Here is a 23,985-nt window from a genome sequence, read left to right as displayed (position 1 = left end):
TCGACGCATTCCAATCCACTGTTGCGACCGACTGCCGCCCCTATACGACCCACAAAGGCCGGTACAAGAACCATACCGCCGGTAACTGCGGCGCCTCATCGCAGGTAGGCACTTCCCCGATATCTAACTGCCGCCACGGCCAGGAGGCTGCGGGGAAGTTTGTCCCAGAATACCCCGCATAAAGCTGAGATCCATGTACTACACGAAAACTCACGCAGACGCGACGGCGACACGCGGCGAGCGAGGCCGTCGCGCGAAGCATTTTTTCCGTGTCGCTTGCCTCGTCGCTCGGATCTGCACTAACACAAAATCACGCTCGTCGCCCGGAAGTCCCCACGCAATTCCTCCATGCCCCGCGATTAGTCAATCTGACCCCCTATGGCCGTTTCCGGTTTGTCACAGCTTCTCCTCCGAGATCTGTCTTCGCCTCAACAAGCGCGTCGTCTTGGTCATCGTCGCCGTGGAGAAAATATCTGCTTTGCTGTAGCTGTGAGGCAGACCCTCAACATTTAAATAATGAGAACAATCTGCTTGCCGGTTACGAAAGACTAACAACATTTGGAGCGGGCTATACGAGCGGGCGCACTGCAGGGAGAGATGCGTGCATATACCTGCATACTATAGTTTACTCACTTACAAGCACAGTGCGGTGACAGTTTACGGGGGTGTTTTTTGTTAAGCCGGATTGTGTAGGCACCGAACGAAAGCACACCTCCCCCGTGAATCCGTGATGTAACTTCGTCTCCGCAAGCACGCCGGCATTGTCGTCGCCGCTGTCGCTACACCGCTGCCGTGGAGAAAATATTTCTTTTGCCCTGGCTACCAGGTACATCTACAAAATTTTAAGAGAGAGAGAACAGGTAACGGGCGTGTTTACTAAGCTCGAGCGCGCAAACACAGAAACCTCTCTGCACATGCCGCCTTCGCTTGCATGGAGGTTGCCCGCTAAGCGACAGAGCGAACGACTGCGGTCGTCGCCGCGTGGCCTCGTCACGTAGCTCTCTTTTTTGCGCATGTAGAGCCCACTTTTAAATCGTAAGAGATGAAGCTCACGCCTTAAAAACTATCTGGAGATGTGCTTACCGCGCTAGAGTTGGTTCTTCCTATTACTTCTAACTCGAGTGCTCTTGATGAAGAGCGACAGGAAAAGAGATAAGTACTGACTATGAAAGACATCCCAGACTAAACCTTCGGCATTTCCACCATTTATCTGACCGCAGAGTGCACCAACGCACATCCTACAGATGTTGTGAATAAATGTGTTGATGAAAACAACGAGGCCCAAAACCACAATATTTCCTATCCTCTGATCATCTTGTTCGCTGTATTTCGCTCGCATATTTCAGTGATGCCACTCAGCTCCATTAAGTGCATCGCTGAGGTCATGCTACATCTTTTTAGTCGATTGTTGTCGCATTCGCAAGAAACTATATATTTATAATATGAGCCGTCGCGATGGCTCAGTGGTTATGGTGCTCGGCTGCTAGCCCGAAAGACGCGGGTTCGATCCCGACCGCGGCGGTCGCATTTAGATGGGGCTAAATGCTGGATGCCCGCATACTGTGCGATGTCAGTGCGCGTTAAACAACCCCAGGTGGTCGAAATTATCTGGATCCCTCCACTACGGCGTCCCTCATAGCCTGAGTCGCTTCGGGACCTTAATTAAACCACAAAAAACAACCAAACTTATAATATGACATCGCACAGCCCACGGGCGCCTTAGCGTTTTTATGGAGGAAAAACGCTAAGGCGCCCGTGTGCTGTGCGATGTCAGTGCACGTTAAAGATCCCCAGGTGGTCGAAATTATTCCGGAGCCCTCCACTACGGCACCTATTCTTCCTTTCTTCTTTCACTCCCTCCTTTATCCCTTCCCTTACGGCGCGGTTCAGGTGTCCAACGATATATGAGACAGATACTGCGCCATTTCCTTCCCCCCAAACCAATTATTATTATTATTATTATTATTATTATTATTATTATTATTATATTACCGCGCTAGGCACGTCCGACAACCTCGAAGAGCATGTTATTATGCAATGGAACTGTGCCGCGAAAAATGGTCGACTGAATTAATTGAAACTTTGCTAGAGAAAAACTCATTCTTACGTTGGCGCTGTCGGAAGCTGGTCTGCCGAATAACCGATCTTTACGTGGGTATTGCACACATAAAAAGTGCAGTACAGAATATTTCCCACACGGAAGCGCCGCCTTATATTTACGCAGTGAAATTCCTCATAGGTCTCTTGTTGTAAGCAGCCTTTGCTCGGGCGACATTGAAGTCGCAGGCGTAAGGGTATACAATCAGGTGCAAGAAAGCCCTCTGTCTCTCCACTGTACTGGTCTCGCTGGAAAGCGACGTGTATGTGTTTCGACACCTGCTTTCTTACCGCTGCCCAGACTCCCGTATTTCCTGTGGGGCCTTCAATGCCCGTCATTCTGCCTGAGGCGACAGAACACGGATTCTCGCTGGCGGCAACCAGTCGGCATTTTGACTGTTTTTCACCTGTCTTCCGCCAGCGATGGAAGCCCCACTTTCGGCCGCCAGCACCAGCCTCCGCCATTGACTAGAAACTTCATTCCCCTAAAGTCAGGGTGAACTGGACCGCTGCACTTGACCGCATGGGGAGCTACCATTTTCCACTTTTTGTGTTTGCTGACAACTCCAGCTTTCGTAACTAAACAATCAGCCATGTTATTAGAATCAGAATTCGCTAATTATAATCGATGAGGAAATATACGCATACATTTCGTGAATCTCGGTATATTTTACCTCAATTTGCAATTTTGAAACGACGAAATTGCTGGTGTTCTCTAAGGTCCCGAAGAAAAATCGCAAATCCACATGTCAGTATATGCCAACGACTTTTGCATTTGGCTCATTGTCTATTATCACAAACGACCGGCTCGGGTAGCTCGACAGTCCGTTATTAGAATACAAGATTATCTTCTATATCTGTGAGATTGCCTATATCCGCCGAACAGTCGCCTTTGTATTGTTCCCAGGTATAAGGAGACGGCATGCGCAGCTCAAAAATGAGCTCGGCAGCTCGTTCATTCGCCAATTTAGACACATGTGCTTCCTAGGCGTCGTTCTCCACTGTCGTCTCCTTTTGCGATCAGCTGTAAATTCATAGGTCTCAACTTTTTTACCGCGACTAAACGTGATCCGTAGAGTAGCTAACAATGGCGAAATCATTCTTTCTCAATGCTAAACCCCATTAAGCTCCAGTAGTGAGCGGTATAAAGTATCAGTTGCATTTATTTCCCCGTCAAAATCGCAGTTTTATAGCCCACAAGTTTCGCGCCGAAAAGCCTGAAGAGAACTCTCGGTGTTCCGCAAGCAGCGGCGAATAATCTAGTTCTTTAAAAAGCGCTATCGCCATCTTTATGTCATGTGGTTTCCCAAAGGTTATTAATGCACCTTCCAGCCCTAGGAGAGGTGGTAACCGGGCGAGCTCTTCTGCTGCGTCTCCAGAAGAGGTCTGAATCTCAGGCTTGCATGGCATTAAATACTCTTAGCGCACTAGGTCTTGATTTCATATTACGACGTCGACGGTCAAACCCGGCTTGGTAATTTGAGACTACCCGCTGATCATTCCTCGCGTACGCATAACCGGAGTGCTTCTGTGGTGGAAACACTTTTGTTGCTGCTCGAGCATCTTGAAAAAGAATTCGAACATTATCTGAAAGCTTTTACTAATGGTTAGGTGGGTGAGATTAGCGGAGGTAGCACAGCGACGTTTCACATACCTTCCTTGAATGCCGGCTGGTGACACCGCCTTACCGGTACTGAGTTCAACACAATGGCCAAGAGAGTTGCCGTCGAAGCGGCCTTAAGAAAAGTTCAGTCTTTCTCAGCTCAACTTTCGGTAATTCTGACTAGCTCCAAATCAGCATTTCAAAGGTTAGAGTATTGCTTCCTCTATGAAAGGTTATTCCCCAGGTCACCAAGTTTGGTACAGCAACTAAACAGCAGGGGTTTTCTATTCGCTTTCAATGGGTTCTTTCGCGTAAAGGCGTCCGTAGAAACGAGGTGGCTCACAGTCTCGCCCATGAAACAATGTATGCTGGGCAATTGAGAAAATCCTTTAAAGATTTCAAGAGATTCTTTAAAAAGGCAGTGGCAACATTTAATATCCCTGTGGTGTCCGTAACACCAACCCTCAACCTCCACCCTCAAGCCACCCTACTACACCGCGTAAGCACGGGCGCTGCACGAACGCGATGTGGATGTATAAGAAAAGACTGATATAGTATCCGCTGTGTTAACCTTGAGGTGTTTGCGATGACTTACAACATTACTTCATGGGCTGCTCCCATCCTGACGCGGAGCGGCGGGTCCTGCTCGCCTCCCTCAAGAGGGCAGAGGCGCCACATGGACCTCAGTAGGACATGCTTTGCCCGCGTGGGATTCGATCAGTTAGAAGGGAGGCTTCCCGGCTTCCCTAACAATTCCGTCACCAAACTGAACTGGAATTGAAAGTGTGCCTGTGGCAGTTTGACCCTTGTCGATGCTTGTCTGGTCGGCTAGGTCACAGGAACGCACCACGAACTCTTCGACTCTTTTTAAATGTGTCGCTGCGACGGAGCAATCGCCGGCCAGATTTAAAGAAGGCTTACCCCACCTCTAGCCAACAACCTCAAGTTCAACCTCTCTCGCAGCGTGGTAATATTTACAAGCCTCACGTGACGTATCTTCTTCCTTCGCGAGGACTACGCGTCGAATGTGTGCAAGGGACGGGAAGATAGACCCGCTACTGAGAGCCGGTTGCTGAGGGGGGAAAATACCTCCCATGAACCGAGTTTAAACGCGGACCACAGCTGCGTTTCAAACCACTGTGCAGGTGCGACATCTTCCTAGGTTTACTAACAGTCAGTCCTTAAGAGGAACTGCATGCGGCGCTGCGCGTGGAGCGGAGCAGCACGTGAGAAGCGTGGAAAAAGCGGGGTAGGACAGGCGCCAAGCGCGTTCGCTCTTCATTTGCGGTACTGCATTGGAAGACTAGACCCCGTCGCCTTAGCTGCCGAAATGTTATTCGCTTTCCGATGAGCGGCTCCGGAGTAGCAATTTAACGTCGAGGCGTTCGCGTCGCAACGTTTGCTTATGCTTGGCGCTTGAGTTTATACAAATCGCCGCATGCATGGCATGGGGTTCGAGAAATAAAAAAAAAAACTGGTACATGTCAGCGGAGTAAGAATGGGGCAATATAAAAAAATCTTACAATATCATACTAAAGCCGCCTCACAGAGCACGTATGCAGCAGACCGGTTAAGTGCTGCAGAGCACCCGCCTCGTCTACTATGAGTTTCGTAGTGTTCAAGCACCAACTTGCCCAGCACCAGGTTTCTTTGACACTGTCTAGTGGACCAAGCACCGGTACTCTTCAATTCATGCACATGGAATGGTATACTTTAATTATCGAACCTGAAACTCGGCATGAAATACACGTGGGCAGTTTCGAAGCCTCAGCTGACCCACTTACTTTGAAGGTAAGTGTATTCTGAACGTGCGTCCACGCAGTTAATTAATCTTGGAGGCGCTCGGATCTGCGCACGGTCGTGCGCGCCTAGGGAGTGCAGCGGCGCGATCTTTGTCATTACATTTCAACGGCCAGCACGGGGAGCTGTAAACTTGCCGTTTTGGCCTGGATATCGTGTATTTTGCACGCAGTTTTGAGAACGAGGAAGCGCCTTCATATTACACCCTTCACTACAAAAGAGATGTCATTGGTAGTTTTTCGGACGCTGATCAACTTGCCAACTAAACTTTTCAGCCGCCTCTGAAGTCGAAAACATTGGCCAACATTTAGCGTGTTGAATGTGTTTGCGAGCAATTCTTGAAAAAAAAAAAATTCATTTCGCTCTAAGAACCGCCAGAACCGCTGTTAGAGTTTTTTGATGAAGCGCATTGCATATTGAAGCTATTTTAACTGCCGCGTGCAGTGTATTTCAAGTTACTTTTGATGTATAGCGTAGCGTAGAGGCCGGGCGGCGTCTTCTTCAAACGTCAAGTGCAGGCCCGCAAGCACTCACGTGATGGTAACGTTACACAGGAGTATGCATATAATAAAGGCTGTTGAAAACTAAGCTGTAATGATTTTGCTAAAAAATACTAAGAGCAGCACACAAAAGTCACTATTGTAGATGATTTCTGTGGCCAGGCGGACACAGACAGTGAGTAAAAATTGCCATAGTATTGCAGCTAGCGTTCATGTTTAAAATAAAAACTTACGAGGCAGTCGCATTTATTTTGTACAATTTTAGTAACGCGCCTATGTCCCCAGATATGCATGTCTAAATTTTCACTCCAAACCGTGTAATTACGCATGCGAGACCACGGCACGCCGCGTGAGGCTTCCTCCCTGATGAGACAGAACTGTTGCGTATGTCGCTCCGCCTGACGAGAATGTGGAGCTGCAGGTGATGGTGATAACTTTTCGTTCTTGGCCAGCGAAGCCGAAGAGTCACTCTGCCGTGGGGCGAGCGCTGTTTGTTTGAGCGATTGCTTCCTAAGCGGGGGATAACACGCGGTGCCCCGCGTAGGCTGCGCCTACGATCAAGCGCAGCAATTCCACACTGATGGCCAAGAGCGAAAATTTGTAACCGCCGCCTGCAACTCCACGTTCAATGTCAGTCCAAGCGCCACACGCAACAGTTGCGTCACTTCAGGGAGGAGCTTCTTGCCGAGCGCCGCGATCCTGAATGCCTAATCAGACGGAGAGGGCTGAAAATTTAGACGTACATAGCATATTTCAGGACACAGGTGCGGTAAATTGTACAAAACAGAATCGTCTTTGAATGCCACTACCTCGAAGTTTTCAATATAAACATGCACGCTAATTGTAGTGAGTAAAAAGCTGACGAATTGGTTGATTACGCAGGTTACAATGACAACTTTTCTCACTCTTTGTGTCCGCCTGGCCGCATATAACCCATTTACAATAAGGATTTTGCGTGCTACTCTCGTTACTTATTTTTTTTTTCAAATCATTAAAGCCTAAATTTGAAAACCCTGTAGAAAACAGCATCCACGTGTTAAGACAGATCAAACTCTGAAGCTTGCTCGTCCATATATTATTCGCTCTTTAACCTCATGAGAAAGAAAACAGGTAAGGAACACGTGAAATTAAGGGATCGCAAGCCCATATGATTCCAGGATTACCTGCGGTGGTGTGCGTTGGAACGCCACCGGGGTAGACCAAATTCAGTAAAAGATGCATGTTTGATGGGCTGTATTAACTGCGTACACGTGCCCCAAAGTAAAACAGGGCCGGCGAGCGGGGGCCTAATTGCTTCCCAGAGCGCTCCGGCAGTGGCAGCACATGCAGGCAGCCACGGTCCGGCCGACCCATCCTGCAGTTTTAATGCTCGCCTTATCGCCAGCGTGGCCGAAGCCGCGCTGCTTTCATCAGAGTCAGTCAGGGGCGCTTTTCATGCTTCATGCAAGGATTTATCGCTGGCACTCAACGTACCGGAACAGTTGGTCTGTGGCGGCCCGCGCTTTCTTCTTCGTGAAGGATGCGGCTACTTTCAGAATGCATGCTCGAGTTCCCGCCGTGATTCGCGCCTCGCTTGGAGGTGATTCTGCAACCACCGACTATACGCGTCGTGCTCTTATCGTCGCCTTGTTCAACCATGGTCCAAAAAACTTTACACTGCGGTGAGGAAATAGAGCACACGCTCGCACGCATGCATATATCCGCGGGAATAGTCAAAATTACGAAGGCCAACTAGTTTGGCACGATGCGTGCCAGCGATAAATCCTTGCGTGATGCATTAAAAGCGCCCCCTGAATAATACTGGCCGAAGCAGCGCGGCTTTTCCCGAGCCGCCCTTACACAATTTTTTTAGACAGTCTATAAACTGTCCATAGACTTTTGTCGATAAATTCTATAAACTGTCTATAGACAAACCCTATAGAACAGTCTTTAGGCAATACAAATCCTTTAGACAGTCTATAGACAATCTTTAAAATTATGGCCGTGCACTTTTATTTGACTTTTGTCGATAGACAGTCTATAGACTATGAATAGACAAAAAGAAAGATCTATAGGAAAGCAATAGGGTCTATAAGAAGTCTATAGACTGTCTATTGGCCATTTTTATAAGGGCAGGTTTAAAGTGATCATTAAGGCTGCAGGACGCGGCCGCAACGCACTCGCTGTTTGCATGCGCTTCCACTGCTACAGCACAGTGGGAAGCGATTTGTCTACTACTCAGGCGCTACATTTTACTTCTGGGGCATCTGTACGTGTGACCGTGCAGTCCAGGTCTACGCGTTGATCCTTTTGTTGCACGCTGACAACGGGAAGTTCACTACGTCCGCCTTTTTTTTTTTGCCAGTTGTCTAAACTAAAAACCCCTTCCTGTAGGCCTGAACGCTGTCTCGTCAACTATGGTAAAATTTTCCTGCATCATACCATTTGCGAATGCGTGCCTTTGGCATAAGACGCAGTGAAAAAAAAAAGAAAGAAAACGGAATGGCGCTGCGGGTCCCGCCATAAACGCAGGCACTCGAACGGCCGCTCGGCGATTCCCACTCGACCCCAAAGGGACGCGAAACGTGCGCAGGGCCCCGGCCACACGTAGCTAGAACGCCGTCGATGGGCTCGTGGCATCGGCCGTGTTTTGACAAACCCTGGTAGGGCTTGGTTATGGTAGGCGCGGCTAAAATTTCACACGGTACGTGGCTGCCCATCTGCCGACAGCGCAATCGCAGTCATTTTAAACGAGCGACTGAAAGACTGATCACGGACGAAAGATGCGGTAGCGCAGCGGCGTATACGCATTTTAAAATGTACCCTTATGGGTACCGCCATAGAGCCACTGCACTGTGACAGCACCGTTCCGACTGGAACATTGCACAGAGGCAGATAACTGTGCATTCCGGGCGCAGTCCAGAACGCATGCGCGCTCATAAAAGCTGTAAACAGTGAGAATGTCTGCGGTAGTATTTCTGTTTATGATACTGAAAACACTAAGTGGGAATCAAGTTTACCATCGGGGAAATGTTAGGCACTACGAAAGAGGACGATCAATGATGAATGTGAACTGACATACTGCAACGAAACCACCCTGAACGGATTCCGCCCTGTATCGAACACAGCGACCGCCATATATCGAATACTCACGTATGTGTCAAGTTCTGAGTTGAGAATGCACTGCCAATAACTAACAGGGCGCAGGATATATCGAATTCTGAGTGACTACTGCCACTTAAATAACGCACTTCCTTCGCGCCTTTTGGCGTCGTACAATGCTCGCTAAGCATCTTAGGTGAGCTTCTGAGGCATCGTGGTCCTCAGCAACATGGCACCTGTCCTCTTTTCAGACACAAGTCCCATGATGGCTCACATGCGCAATAACTCGGCAACGGGCAAGATATGAGCTCTAGGTGCCCGATAAAGAACTACGTTGTTTGATCAAGTACTGGGCATTTAGTCAGCTCATTGCCAACGTCTTTCTGCCGAAAGCATTTGTTCTCCTTATTATTCTTGTTTAAGCGAGTTTCATGCATGATTTTGCTTGAAACCATCCTCTTGACCGCACCGATATCTAGCGTCATTGGTTTGAAGAGGCGCCGGAGCTTGATCGGTAGGCTTAGCGCGTCTGTAATTGTTGGCTTAACGTGGTTTCGTAGAGTGGTTTCATTGGGTTCGTTCCCGCTGAGGATGAAAAAAAAATACGCATAAAAAACTATTTGCAACATTCTTTGTACGCGGGTTACACTCCATGGGGCTACTGAATATGTCTTAGTGATGCTGCGCCACCTGCAGTTCGGAACGAGCAGGATCCACTCTATATCTCTCAGTTTCCTAGCTTCTCCATTGCTCTTCTATTGGGCGACTATTCACACGTGCGTTTGCCGCATAGGATAGCAGCACTACAGAGGACTAGCCAGACGTTAGTTGGCACTCCACTTTAACGCGAAAACTGACACAGAAAGGAAAATATGGCGGGCAACAACAAGGACGCCACCAACTCGGGCGCAAGGGCGTAAACTCCAACGTCAATGACAAGCGCTTCATTGTACAGAAATTAATACATGATGACCCAGAGATGCTGAAAAGGAACGTGCATAATGCAGATCTGTGGAAAGCGAATTAGGATTAGAGTGCATTTAAGAATCCAAGCGACATCTGCTTAACGAGCATAAATATGAATGTGACTCGGCACGAGTGAGGGATTTGTGACTCATGGATCTTACTTACCCAGGGCAGCAGTGTGGCTGAACGCTAGAACTCGGTGAGAATACTTAGGAAGGGACGTTGCTGCAGTGAGCGTTCTCGACAGCTGCTGCAGGTGCGCTGTCCCAAACGTTACAGGCCCCAAGGGCATTGTGTAAGAGCGTTTACATAATCAACGATAATCGCAGTAAATAAGGGGCAAAACGCTACTTGGTGCTTTATTTAAAAAAAAAAAAGACAGAATTCCCAAGCATTAAACGAACTATATATGGTCACTACGGAATAGAATACATGGAGGTGCAAACAAAACACAAGAGAATACATAAAAAAGGAATACAAACTTGGTAACAAAATAATAGAGACGGATTGATCTAATAGTACAAGCTACAAACTTGCCCACGGAATGAAACACGATTATTTGACGATGCAACTGAATCAGGAAGCTCATTCCCAAACAATATGGCGAGGGAAGTGCCATTTAATTGAAAGCCTTAGTGCATCCGAAGATGCCTGAAAAGCTAACATGATAATGGAAGCGTCTAGAAGAGAGCAATGGAGTGTATAGTGGCAGGGGCGAAGGCTTATTGGTATGCACATAATTGTGCAACAAGCACAGGAGCCAAACTGGGCGGCGATTTTCTAGAGGCGGGAGATCGTTTTCTTTTTTCATTTTTTGTCATACTGGATTGGCGGCTATAGTTGTAAGAGATAAACCTGACAGCCCTGTTTTGAATTGTTTCTAATTTTGTGATCAGATAGTTCCGGTGTGTTGACCATGTGGACGACGCAAATTCTACTTGAGGGCGAATATCGATTACGTAAATTAGGTTTCGAATATGATGAGGCGTTGTTTTAAGGCTTCGGCGGAGATAAAAATGTGATCGAGATGTTTTAGCACAGATGGAAGTGATATGTTCGGACCAGGAAAGGTTTGATGTTAAACGAATGCCCTAGTATCTGTACGACGAAGTCTCAGATACAGGCACATTATTTGGAAAGTAAGAGATTTTGTAATTGGCTCGTTTATGGTTGAAGGCCATTATTATTAAGGTTCTGCTGACGAACGTCATGGTCATCAGTTGATTTTATTAAGCGCAAACAGCACGATGTATTAAGTGGGCAATCATAAAAATAAATTAGGAACCACAAAGAACCGAGAACACTGCATTGAGGAATGCGTGAGTTAACATAAGCGGATGACAAGGAGAAATTGTTTAGGGAAGTATAATGCTAAGTGGCACTAAAATATACAAGAGATGCACTGTCACCGAAGCCAACCAGGCTAAAGCGCTGAAAATTATGTCAGAGAACAGTAGTGCTCGAGCTCCTAAAAATCCGTTACACACGAGACACTGCTGACGATACAGCTACATCCACACGCGTCCTACAACGATCAAAGACTACTCGGTTGCTGTGCCAAGAAAAAAACATAATTCTAGAATGGACAGACAAAAGAACAAGATGCTATCCGCTCTAACAAACTGCGATACTCTAAGCTAGACGGTAACAAGTGGCTCATAGCCTGAGTCACTTTGGGACATTAAACACCCATAAAGTAAACCAGCTAACAAATGACGGGGCTGCTGGCGTCGCGGCCACTCACTCCGAATACCGCAGTTACGCTGTGGGCAGACTGCCATGCCGGACCCGTAAAGGATCGAGGCCGCTCCCATAGAACAGGAGCCATGAATGTTTCACCGGTGGCCGGTCCCCGCCGCCGGAACCACCAAGTGCGCGGGCAGAGCTGCCGCGCTGGTCTGCCCCCATGCGCCGCTCGCTCGGCCATAATTAAGCTGCTTACTACATCACGCACATGCTCTCCGCACTGCCAGCGAAGAACCCGCCGCACATGCACGGTGGTGCACTCGGAAGCGCCCGCTCGCACCCGAATGACGCAGGATGACGTGTGCTCGGCCCTCGTAGCCTTATGCACCGAGCCATAGGTGGGGAGGGGGGGGGGGGGATGACCCCACAGCTCATAAGTCAACGCCGATGCTATTCTTAAATGCACGCTAATTCTAATTTTCTCGCGACAACTGTCCCCCGCAACGATCAACTGCCGCGTGCTCTCCTTCCTGCGCCTATTTCATCCCTTCCGTCAAGAAGCGCTTCAGGTGACCACCCGTAGTGAGACCGTTAGTGCGCATTCGCTCATAGCAACCTTCCCGCCCAGTGTCTCTGCGCGGCTGCTGAGGACAGGCGAGACAAGCGTGGGCGAACTTCTCGAGTTCCGCAGTCATTATCGCCGCGACGGAAGCGAGGCGCCTTGCGGCTGCTTTGCGTATGAAGAGCCGAAGCGGCCGCCCGCTGTGCGCAGTTACGTCGAACATAAACGGCATCCTAACTAAGACGCGAAGAAAGATGTTCGTGCTACTAATATCCTGCAGCTAAGCGCCAGGCCCGTGAAATACGCTGCCGAGTGCTTTCATCAGCAGCATCATTTGACGATTACAATTGGGCTATGCTACAGGCTGGAGCAGCGAAGAGTTCATATATGGAACAATCGAGGATCTCATTCCTTACGTGCAGCCGAGTAGCTTGGCCCCTGACAATTATCGGCCATTTATTTTGGCATCGGAAAGGTGCTGTGTCTTTTCTTTTTGTACCGAGAAATCATTAGTATCTCGCGCGGATGATTCAACAATGAAGAAAAAAACGTCACGCATGCCAATACGGATTTGCGTACTATGACTGCACAATGTGCGTTAATTTTGCAAGTTTCTCACCTTTGTTTTGTCCCTTTCATGCTCTCTGCTCTTAACGCAGATTTTAGTATTAGCATAAAAACAAATAAACCTCTCAACTCCCCTTAATATCTTTTATAATTCTTCTTGTATTATTAATTTTTCTTACAGACAACTTGCGAAACGAAGATAATCGATTTGCTCGCCTTAAAATTGTGACCGTACATAGTATGCAAAAGGACATGAACAAAAGTTCATCTACGACTCCATTCGCTCTCTGAACGAAGCTGAGTTTTCCAAGAAATGCATTTCGCATAATTGAAAGGAAATTCATTGCTGTTTTCTTGCATAATATCGGTGTTGAATGTCCTTTTAGTCGCCACAGTCAGCGGCTTCCGATTGTGTGTATGTACAGGTTCTGCTACAGAACTCTTCTTCACACTGTAGACCCAGCAACGATTCCACGGCTCCTCGATAAGGTGTTTATTTTGGAAATACTGGCGTTTGGGTGGTACAATTTCGAACAGTTTTCACACTTTTGGGAAAATCTTTATACACCAGTTAAAAATTAACAGTTGATGTTTTGCGTTGTAGAACTCGCCAGTTGGCTTATTTGAGGCATGAACATACTGTTCCACCACATACCACTGAACACCATTGAACATACGTTGTTCCACCTGGTGGAGCAAAGTTTGCTTTTAACGGAAATAACGAGCGGCGCCTTAAAGAGCCCATGCTTCAGCGAAAGCCTGCCTTAAACCCGCTTCTGCAGTAGTTACAAAACCGCCGAAAGCCCATTACGCAGGATGCTGACCTTTTTATCGTTCCGTCGGCACGAAAGATGTAATTTCTGCAAAGTGCCTGTGCTTCCAGCCGGCTAGTAGCAAGTAAAAATGGAGACGGCAAACGCATTTTTAGTTCAGTGAGAAATGGACTGGCACCTAATGTGCCGCGTTCTATCTTCGTTCGTTCGTAAAAACTCCCTCCCTCCTAAGTGCGCAAGAATGTCGCCATACTCCTGCTCTATTGTGTCTCCTCCTCTTAGTCCATTGCGCTTCTGCTGTCGCTTTGTGGGCTTTCCTCTCGCGTAAGCCCTCGCGAAGTGCTGCAACGCCAGCTATGCGAAACTGGAGCCACCGTTACAGAAGAAGAGGCTGAGGTAGTGGCAGCATTAATTTTTGTTTTCGCGAGATTTACTATAGGAAGTAGCACGTGCTTCGCTTCCTACTTTGTTGTCGTCACACTCCGGATTCGCCTCTCCTTGTTTACACAGTCAGCGTATCTTCTCCGCTTCGCCACCTAGTTGCTGTTTCTCGCGTTTCTTTCTTTTATTTACTTGAACCTTCTGTTTCTTTCTTAGCTTCAGCTTTCTTCTCGATCACGGCGTCTTACAGAGGCGCGCGGAAGCACGAAATGAAGCACGTCTCAAGTATCGCGACGTGCAGCTCTATTCGCGCGCTCACTTTGCCGGCAGCGAAGTGATCAGGAAGGAATCCCGTGTACACGGCCCGATGGCGCGTGCCTAACTCGCGCAACAGGCGCAGGAAATACGAGAGGCGGCGAAACAGACACGCGCGAGATGAGAAACTTCACCGTCGGGCACCTATCTCGGAGGTTCAGGTTCTGTTGCCAGAGGAGGCTTTCGGTTCGCGACGACGCAGCGAAATATGGCGCTCAAGCGCATCTCTGCGTCAGCCCCACAATGCACCTACAAGCGCGGAACCAAGCGTAGTGACGGAGGAGGACGCGAAAAGACGCTCGCGAAAAGTGCCCAGCGCGCGCTGCGCCGCGCGACGCCACCGCCGGCATGCCGGTCGCGGCCTTCTCGCGATGTCATGTCCAGCCCGGCTAGCGCACGAAACACCCTTCGGCGGAAACACGGCCCCAGGAAACTGGCTGTTTTGGACGCCTCCTTTTATGGCGCGGCTGGCCTCAGCTCCTTCCTTCACTTGCGTTGCTTCTTGAGCAGGTATACGATGCGGGCATTGACCATGGCGACACTCGGGACGACTGCGCCGTTCGGCTCAATGACGCTCGGATAAGTTTTTCGCCCTGGGATTCGTCAGAGTTTTGTTTCTCTGCGGGCCGCTTCCAGTACTTCAGCTGCTGCATGTCGGCTGGTAGCTTATAATTGTATGCCTCAGCAGTAAGCGCGAACGCTCGATTGTCGAAGCTACGCTGCACTGCGTCTGCTGTTTTTTCGCTGTTCTTACAGCCATCGCTCTTTACGTGCTTTCGTTTCGGTGCACTCCCCTTTCCCCCCCCGGCCCAGCACTCCTGGAAGGGCGAATTCGCAAGGGCAAGGCAGCCTCGGAGTGCAGGACGAAACACGGCGCGTTGCTCTGCGGCTGCTACTGACTCATTTGCGATCGACTCGCCGACGCCGGTACCGGCCGGCTTCAAAGAGAACTTAGAAGGGAAGAAAGTTGAACAAGTTGGATGCAATGCATGGTTGAAAAAGCGCGTAAAAAGACAAACGGCCAATGAACACAAGGACAAGCGCTTGTCTATGTGCTCTTTCCTCGCCTGTCTTTTTACGCGCCCTTTCAACCATTCAAATAGGACGTTGCTAGGACCCGCTGTCCAGGATGACATTGGGTGAGACTGAAGAGCGACTTACTGAGCTAAGGGCGCCTTTTCCCTTGGGCACTAAAATATAGCGTGGCTACCGTGCCACCGCTGTGCTATGTCTAGAAGAAAATATTGTAGTTTTGCAGTCGCTCCCCGTCGTTGTAATTAAGACTTTTGATCACCGTTTAAACCTAACGCATAACATTTATTAGGGTTCACTGTGATTCGTCATTGCTCTTTGAATTCCTTCCGTGCGAAGAAGGCAACGCGTCGCGGACGGCCCTTGGAAGCCGTGGCCGTTATGCAAGCGTTGAACAGCAGCAGGAAAGCCGCCGTAGGGACAACTTTTCGCTTTATTATTCGTGTTAGGCAAGAGCTTAGCCGATGTAATTTTTTTTTATTTGTTGCTTCCTACCCCTTCTTGTGCAGCTCTCGCTTCATCCGCTGCGCGGCGATTTTTCCAACGACAATCGGCTACGGCGGAAGCTTTGTTCGCCGTTTGCAGAGGTGGGCTGAGGCGTGCGCTCCGCCTATCACTTGAGAATGGCGGCTGGCGTACTTGAGGTGCTACTCCAGGTGTTTGCGCCGCTTATTGCTGTTCCTTGCCAGACGAATAGAGCGTTGTAAGTTGTTGCGTTTGTACGTTTCGTGGCACCATGGTTAGCGAGAATTGTTTTGCGCGGGTAAATGGCGTGGCCCGCGATGGTAAGGAGGTGTCTTTCCTCGCAGCAGCAGTAAAATGGCATCGGTTAGTTACGTTCCCTACGGTTGCTGCATTTAGTTCTGTGTGAAGTGTGGGTGATTTTAAGCTCGTGTATGTGGAGCTGAGGAACTTCGCTGCAAAGACTGTAGAAAAGAAGGGGACGCTTACGCGCATTTATTTACGTGCATTTGCAACTCTTTACAGAAACAGCATACACAATACTTTGCATGTATCGGCTGCTGTGCTGTATACATTACAACTCTTTGTATTTATAGCCGTTCACATTTACAAAACAGGTGTCTATTTGCTAGTATTTACACGTATTTAGGATCGCAGGAAATTTGCATTGCAGCGCAACCACCTTTGGACGCCCGTGGAGGACAAATCATCTCATGTGCGAGCGGAACACAACCACAGCGAACGAAACAAAGCACACCTAACGCCTGTCTGGAGACGCCAGTTCGTGCGCCCTCATGTGTTTGATCGCCCTCTCCTGCGGCGCCGAACGACACCGACGGTACAAGAGACGCAGCGCAGAAGAAACGCTGCCTTGTGGTTCGGCCTTTACGGTGACTGCACCTGAACAAGTGCTCAAGCGGACTTGATTTCTGCTTTATCTGCCTCCTTTTCTTCAAGAGCTTTTTAGTTTTGCCTCGTTCTATTAGTGCCTGGTTGTATTCAGGGCCAGGCAGAACGTCCGAAATGATTTCGCATCAGCCGCTGCGCCTTGCATTTGAGAATAGAGCTCACTTCTCGCTTCTTAAAACAATCGTAGCTGCAGACTGCCACAGATAGAGAAAAATCTTTATCTAGTTGTAACATGACAGCTTATCCTGGAAAAAGTAGAGCTACGACTTGAAAGCTGTTGTTACCTGGTAGTTTCGAAAAATGCCTTCTCGGGAAGATGTGCCCATGGCTTATTCATATCATGCTCCCATTTTCCTTAGTGAACATAAATCGCAAACCAGTGTAGCAAAACGTATTGCTAACTACCTTTACCCTGTGATTTCATATTTCGGCCAAGCAGTTTCAGTGCCTCTGTCTGAATGTTTCATCATTGTAGCCAAAAGACAAGCATGATTCGAACAAGCCGCCACAGCCTTTCGTTGCAATGCCAACGCCGTTGCACTGCACACTGTGGCTCCTTTGAAAACCAGCGCCTGCACCGGCTCCACGATGACCAGCGCCACGGGGAGCAGCGCCACGAACGGCGCGCTCTATGACGTGACCACACCTGACAGGAGGCCTGGTGATCATGAGCGATGCAGAGGGCCGCCTCACGAAGAAAGAGGCAACGTTTCAAAAATTGTCTTCGTCCGCTTTCCGTCGTCAGGCGCGACTAAGATGGCACTCTCCCTCACAGGCGTAGAGCAGGCACGAAGGCTAGCCGACGGGGGAGAGCAGGAAAGGAGGATAGGAGAGGCGGTTGGATGGTCGGATCGGCCGTACTCGGCAGGCGTTGTAAAAATAGAAGAGGCACTGGTACAGTGCGCCTCAAGTTCTGGGGCGCCATTTTTTCCCCATCTTTTCGCTTAAAATAAGTGACGTTGCTTTTAACAATTATCGGATGTAATTGATTTATAATCTTGGAACTCAAGTGCAAGAACTGCCGTCTACGTAGTTTCCTTTTGAGTTGATCACGGCTTCCGTGGGTATGAGCAGCAGCTGCAGTCCGCCGCCACCCACAGAATCAGATAATGCAGAACTTTCAATATTCACGCCAGAGACGACCTCAACGGCTCCGAACTAACACTGCGCTTTCCGCTATAGCTTCCCGTCCTCTCATCGAAGTTTATCCGAGTTAAATCGGCACATCATGCGTCGGGATGAAGTAGAAGTCACAGGCTCACAGCACATGTCCACAGCGGCACTATATATGCAGTTCTCCGTCTTCTCTTGAGGAGTACTCTCCGGCGGAGAAGAGAGGAGAAGTATCTTAATGGAACAGGAGAGGTCTGCCTGGTTGTCGGCCTGGCATGCTACTCCAGGCTCCGGCGAAGAGGTTAATTGCCTATTTAATAGCCTCATGTCTACGCGCTAAAGTAACCATGCGCTCTGAGAAGCAAGCCATAATGGAACGCTCCGACAAATTTCGACCACATGGATTGCTCATGAGTGCATCGAAATCTCAGGGCATGGGCGTTCTCGCACTTAGCCACCATCAAAATGCAGCCGCCCTGATTGTGAGCACGGACTCGTGTAGCCGAACGTTCTAACCACCGGGCAACCGCGACGGAGCAGGACTTTTCAAAGGAGAGAGAAAGGAACCAAAGCGCTGCCTGTGATTGCAACGACCATAAGCGGTCCGCTTCCCGCAGACTAGCAGTATAACTACAGCCAACGGCGCTTATTACAATCCACACCATGACCCAGCGCGAGTGGAAGTGCCGCAAGCTCGCCCAGTCATGCGGGCGTCAGGAGGATGCGAAATCACAGTCAGTAGCTAGGTCAGCAAGTGAAAATGATGTTTCGGGGCCCTAACGGGTTCCGTATTCGCATAGTTCCTTGGGCAGGAAGTTTCGAGAGCAGGAGTAGCACTCCGCGCGGAGCCTCAAGACACTAATGAGCGCAGTTAGCCGCTTTTGCCAGAGAAGCGGACGCTTTCACTTTCGTTCATTGCTTTTTGGCGTCTCTGCTGCAATGTCTCATGGTACTTGTAGGAAAATATCTTAGGCGACATTGCGCATTTTCATGCGAAAACAAAGTTCTGTGTCCATCTCTGTCATGCTTATCGCTGCCAGGGATTCGATCGTGCTCGTTCCGGCCACTCATCCGGCTGAGCGCAGGCATCAGGAGAGCACGGCCTGTACTATCCTCGCTGAGGGTGCCACACTTGAGTATTCTGCGAAAAATGTCACCCTAAATTGCTCACGCCTCAGCGCTATCGAGAGTAGCGCATAAGGTCTCGCTGAAAGGAAAATTCGAGTCTTGGTGCCAGAACGAGCTCCATACTCCTAAGAATGCACAGATGGGCTCTAAACTCAGCACAAACGCAGGGCCGGATCCAAACTGACCTCCTCTGAGTTTCATTCGGAAGAAAGTGCACCTGGTCAAGGCGTTGAATTAATTGTGCAGCGCCGCGCGTCTGCGTTCAAAAAATTGGCAGCAGTTCATCGCGGAGGATTCCAGCTTAACTCTGCGGAAGCAGCTCTTGCATCTTGTGATGAAATGTCTTTTCTGCAGGCGAAAGTGATGGTGGCGCAGTCATTACTTGCCGAAAAACACGAATGTACCATCTGTTCGAAAAAATCCGAGGTTCAGGCGCCCGTGAACGTAAGCAGCGCGTCGAACAACCTGATGCGGGGATGCACTGACCTCAGCCACCCTCTAGCTCCGTTATTAAACGCGGCACAGAGAAAATCATCGCTGACGAGCTCATTGTAAGAAGTTAACGAACCCATTCCGCAAATATAAGCATGCGACCGCGCAACAAGGCCAGTGCCCTCGCTGAGTAGAGAACTTTTGCAACAAGTATCATGTGCTCTAGACGCCTCTTTATCTGTAGCTGTTCAATGTCACCCAAGGCAGCGCCCAGCGCAGACATAATCCGGTGTTATGCGGCCAGTCGATGCTTGCTGCGGTTAAAACGCTCATCGCGCGCATAAACCCGTTAAAGGGGGCGGTCGCCGTGAGTGCGGGCAGAGGCACGTTTCGCGCATGCCGGGAGCACTCAGGGTCGAACGTGACGTTCTGCGGTGCAGCAATCTGAGGGTGGAGCGGACCACCTGCAACATGGGTTTGCGCTTGGAGAAACAGTACTTTGCACGGCGCATTGGTGCATTTCACCTGCGCTGCAAGGGCCTGTAATGAACTGTGTTTTAATTGTGTCCTTCTAGAACACCCTTCTAGAAAAGTAAAAGTCAGGAACTTACGGTCTTGGAGAAAAATACTCCCCTCTAAGTGGATACCGAAGCCGTACCAACGTAACAGTGTGTACGAACTTACCAAAAGTTTTTAAATAATTTCGTTTCATTGGGCGATCACTCTAACCAGCCGCCGCTAAAAAATCACATATAATACTTTCATTCGTTTTAAACTAGAATATGCGTCGGCTATTTGGAATCCAAACCAGAACTGCGTAATTTAGGCGATTGAAGCGACACAAATCGTTCTGCTCATATTATGGCGTCAAATATATCTCGCGCCTGAGCGTTACCGACGTCAAATCCTCCAATGCTCTAGTAGCCCTGACAGCCTGACGTAAGGTAGCAATGCTTTTCTGTTTGACAAGCTATATTATAATCTTCGCCGCTTGCGTGACGATTTAACTATGCCTTCCTCGCAGTCATGACGAATTTTGTTTAATTGCAGAAATTTTCAGCGGATACATTGTACAACTAACGCCTTCAGTAAATCAATCCTTCCAACTGCTGTCACGCAGTGTAACGAACTTCCTGATTGTATTGCCACTGAACTAAATTGCACAAAATTCAACCAGTTGTTATTAGGTCATTTTGTCAATAGCTCCTGAAAGCATGTCCTCTTACTGAAATATTTTGTGTTTCTTTGTTTAACGCAGTGTAACGAACTTCCTGATTGTATTGCCACTGAACTAAATTGCACAAAATTCAACCAGTTGTTATTAGGTCATTTTGTCAATAGCTCCTGAAAGCATGTCCTCTTACTGAAATATTTTGTGTTTCTTTGTTTAACGCAGTGTAACGAACTTCCTGATTGTATTGCCACTGAACTAAATTGCACAAAATTCAACCAGTTGTTATTAGGTCATTTTGTCAATAGCTCCTGAAAGCATGTCCTCTTACTGAAATATTTTGTGTTTCTTTGTTTATGCCGAATACTTTCTTTCAATACGTTGATACAATACGCACAACTGTGTTTTACTTGTGCCTGCTATTCATATTTATATTACGTGTTTTAATTATGGCGACCCGTGATCACCTCCTGTTCTTCCGCACCCCGCCCCCTCCCATTTGAGGGCTCATCAGGGGTCCTTATGTTTAAATAAACAAAAGATGATGATATAAATAAAAACATTTTGCCGCCAAGATTTATCTGCGGGAAACGGTGGTATAAACTTTACTGCGTGAGCCCGCAAGCAGAAAGTGAGCATGACAATGAGCGAGCGTGCGTTTCACGCGTGGTCTCTGAGATCTGCTCAATGCACCACGAAGACATCATTTTAGCTTTTTGTGGTCAGGAGGAGGGCTGACTATTTGCTTGTCTGCATGCACATCCGTGCTACATTGTTCAACGTTTACGAAAACAACATGTAGGTACCAGCGAACAGACGGGATCACCAGAAGAAGGAGTACTCGGGACAACACTGGGCTAACAACTGAAGCTTAACTGGCAAGCGGCCCACCCAGGATACGAAACGACGCATGCGTATCAAACGTGCAAAACATGCGTGACGAGTCACCACAGCACCCCAAGCACATTCTGATTGACCTGGCACACGCAACATAATGACAGATACTTTTTGGTCTTTCAAAATTACATGTGCACGCTTTTTAGTAACCTAACCTCTTTATTCGTGAGCAACAGTAACGATTCACTGATGCACGTGTTACTACCTTGAATCCTGATCTAATAGGCTTCCTGTAGCTCTCTCTCCTCCCTGTTTCCTTTTTCTATTACTGAAATTGTGTCGAAAGCCGGAACACAGTTTTCACTTTGTCTACAGTGACCGGAGAGCTTATTTTGTTATTGTGTTCGCTGGTACCAATATGCTCGATTCGCATCAACTGGCCTGCATACCACCTTATTAAAATTGACGAGCAGTTCCGTCTCCCAAATTTGATGCGACAGGGCTCCACGGTCGCATCAAATCTGTTGCCATCACTAACCGGAACCCGTAAGTAATAAGTCAGGCAGTGCAGCGGAGACATCATCGCGCGAGAAAAAAAAAACGCGGAAGCAACACCTTGCTTGCAACCGCGAGTCACTCGAAGCAACTCACCAACAGCCAGGAGGTAGCTACCGACAACGACGTCCCGTCTTCCGTCAGTCGCCAGAAGTGCCTCTGTCGTGTTGTTCATGATGCCCGCCACGAAAGTCTGCCTCTCTCCCTTGGAAATGAGCAAAGTTCGGCGTGGTAGCGCTGCGTCCCCCTCTAAAAAGTTCTGCCGCCGGCGAGAAGCGCGCCAGGAGCGCCGATCAACAGCCGAAGGGTACGACGGAGAGCGGAGCGCGCCTGACACTTCCGGATCGGGAGCGCGGCTGAATCTGAGCGCCGCCGGTTGAAGCGTAGCGAAGAAAACAGCTGGGGCGAGAACGCGAGTGGACGCGGAGGATGGCAAGCAGGAGTCGTCGAGGGGGAGAGCGACGCGAGGTAGCACGGCGCCACCTGCCGCCGAGCGGGTGCATCAGATAGGCTGCCGCGCTCAACAACGGCTAGCCGCTTTCCGCCGTAACGAACAGCCAAGTGCGCGGAGGTTCTCAGAGGCCGCCTCTAAAGTGGTCGTGAAGAGCTTAGCCTGCTGAAGTCCGTTACCTGCGCACGACGGTTCCCAATAAAGCCGCGCTCCGCGGTTCGTCATCTCCATTTGGAAGAATATGGAGGAGTACCTTTGACAGCGCTTCATTCTCGAGGTAACACTGCAAGAAGGGTGATCGCTGTGTGATGAAACGCACCTTCTAAAAGCCGAACATAGCTTGTCTACACAATGCCAGATTACGTCGTTGAACCCAGTTTATATTTCTTGTTTTTCAGAAGGGATCAGTTTTTATTTTCATCCGCACATTTTTATCTAGACTGATGTTTTTGGTTTGGTTTACAGGGTTTAACGTCCCAAAGCGACTGAAGCTCTGAGGAACGCCTTAGTGGAAGACTCCTGAAAATGTCGACCTCCATGAGGTTCTTTACGTGCAATGTCATCGCATGGTACACGGGCCTCTAGCATTTGGCCTCTATCGGAATGCGCCCGCCGCGTCTACAGGACCGAACCCACGTGTTTAGGGTCAGCAGCCGAGCACCATAACCACTGAGCCTCCGCGGCGGCTCTATTTATATTTTATTTACTTCTCGTTGAAGGGTAGTACATACGTGTGTTATGAAAGTGGCCGTGGACCAGTGGCGACTACGTATACACGCAGACTTGGGCAGACGAAGCAGTCAAGACACCCACTTCGTTTTCGGGCCCGATTGAAGTTCCTAAATTATTCCAAGTATCTCTAACCATTATTAACTACACCACTTATGATCATTCGGTGGGGTCACATCAATTTTTTTCATTTTTTTTGAAGAAGGCTCCGCGTGAATGCATTTAAATGGATGCATAAAAAGAGCGGCATTGTTTTGCGAGACTTGAGTGCAATTATACTCACTACTATTTTTAACCGTGCCTTTTTGCTTTGGCGGTTTGAACAGTTTTGAACGAAATATTTGCGGCGAATCATAATTAGCGTTCAGCTTTTGCTGGAAAAAATTAATAGCACAAATAAAGAGACGCCTAATTTGTTTTAAGTATATTGGCTTCAAGAGGACGGAAGGTCGATAAAACGAAGTAAAATACTGAAGCGAACAGGCTCATCGGCATTTGCAACGCGTTCTTTATCGCCCCCACGTGCTGGCACTGCGTGTGGTGGCCGAACACGGCCTCGCCAACCGAAGAAACGTGCGGCCGCCTTGCGTCGAAGCGAACTTCACTTCTGCAGCCATGGAAGGTAACAGGAAAGGGGCCGCTGCACCGTAAGCTATCGGAAGGTCCGGCACCGCCCCGGAGCCGATGACATAGGCGAGTCCACGATGAAGGCGCGGGGGGAGGTGCACTTCGTCTCATCGCAACTTAGCAAGCGGCGAATGGTGTGTGTGGAGTCAGCCGCCGTGATCGTGGCGAACGGCTGCTTGAGTGCTTGACCATGTAGGCAGCATTCTGT

The 23,985-nt window shown here is 48.8% G+C and overlaps 1 protein-coding gene across 2 annotated transcripts in view; it reads right to left on the bottom strand.

The window, feature by feature from the left end:
- LOC144115664 (visual pigment-like receptor peropsin) overlaps positions 1–22,360 on the bottom strand; it is a 396,267-nt gene extending 373,907 nt beyond the window's left edge. For both annotated transcript variants that reach the window (XM_077650120.1, XM_077650119.1), the window contains exon 1: positions 22,067–22,360. Coding sequence is in view for 1 of the 2 variants with exons in the window: in XM_077650119.1 (XP_077506245.1) it covers positions 22,067–22,145 (79 nt within the window). In the remaining variant the exon portion in view is untranslated. The remainder of the gene's footprint in view (positions 1–22,066) is intronic.
- Positions 22,361–23,985: the final 1,625 nt, after the last annotated feature.

Source organism: Amblyomma americanum, chromosome 1, assembly GCF_052857255.1.
Source record: "Amblyomma americanum isolate KBUSLIRL-KWMA chromosome 1, ASM5285725v1, whole genome shotgun sequence".
NCBI classification, from domain to species: Eukaryota; Metazoa; Arthropoda; class Arachnida; order Ixodida; family Ixodidae; genus Amblyomma; species Amblyomma americanum.
The sequence above is the reverse complement of the archived record's forward strand: the minus strand, read 5'-3'. Positions and strand labels throughout refer to the sequence as shown.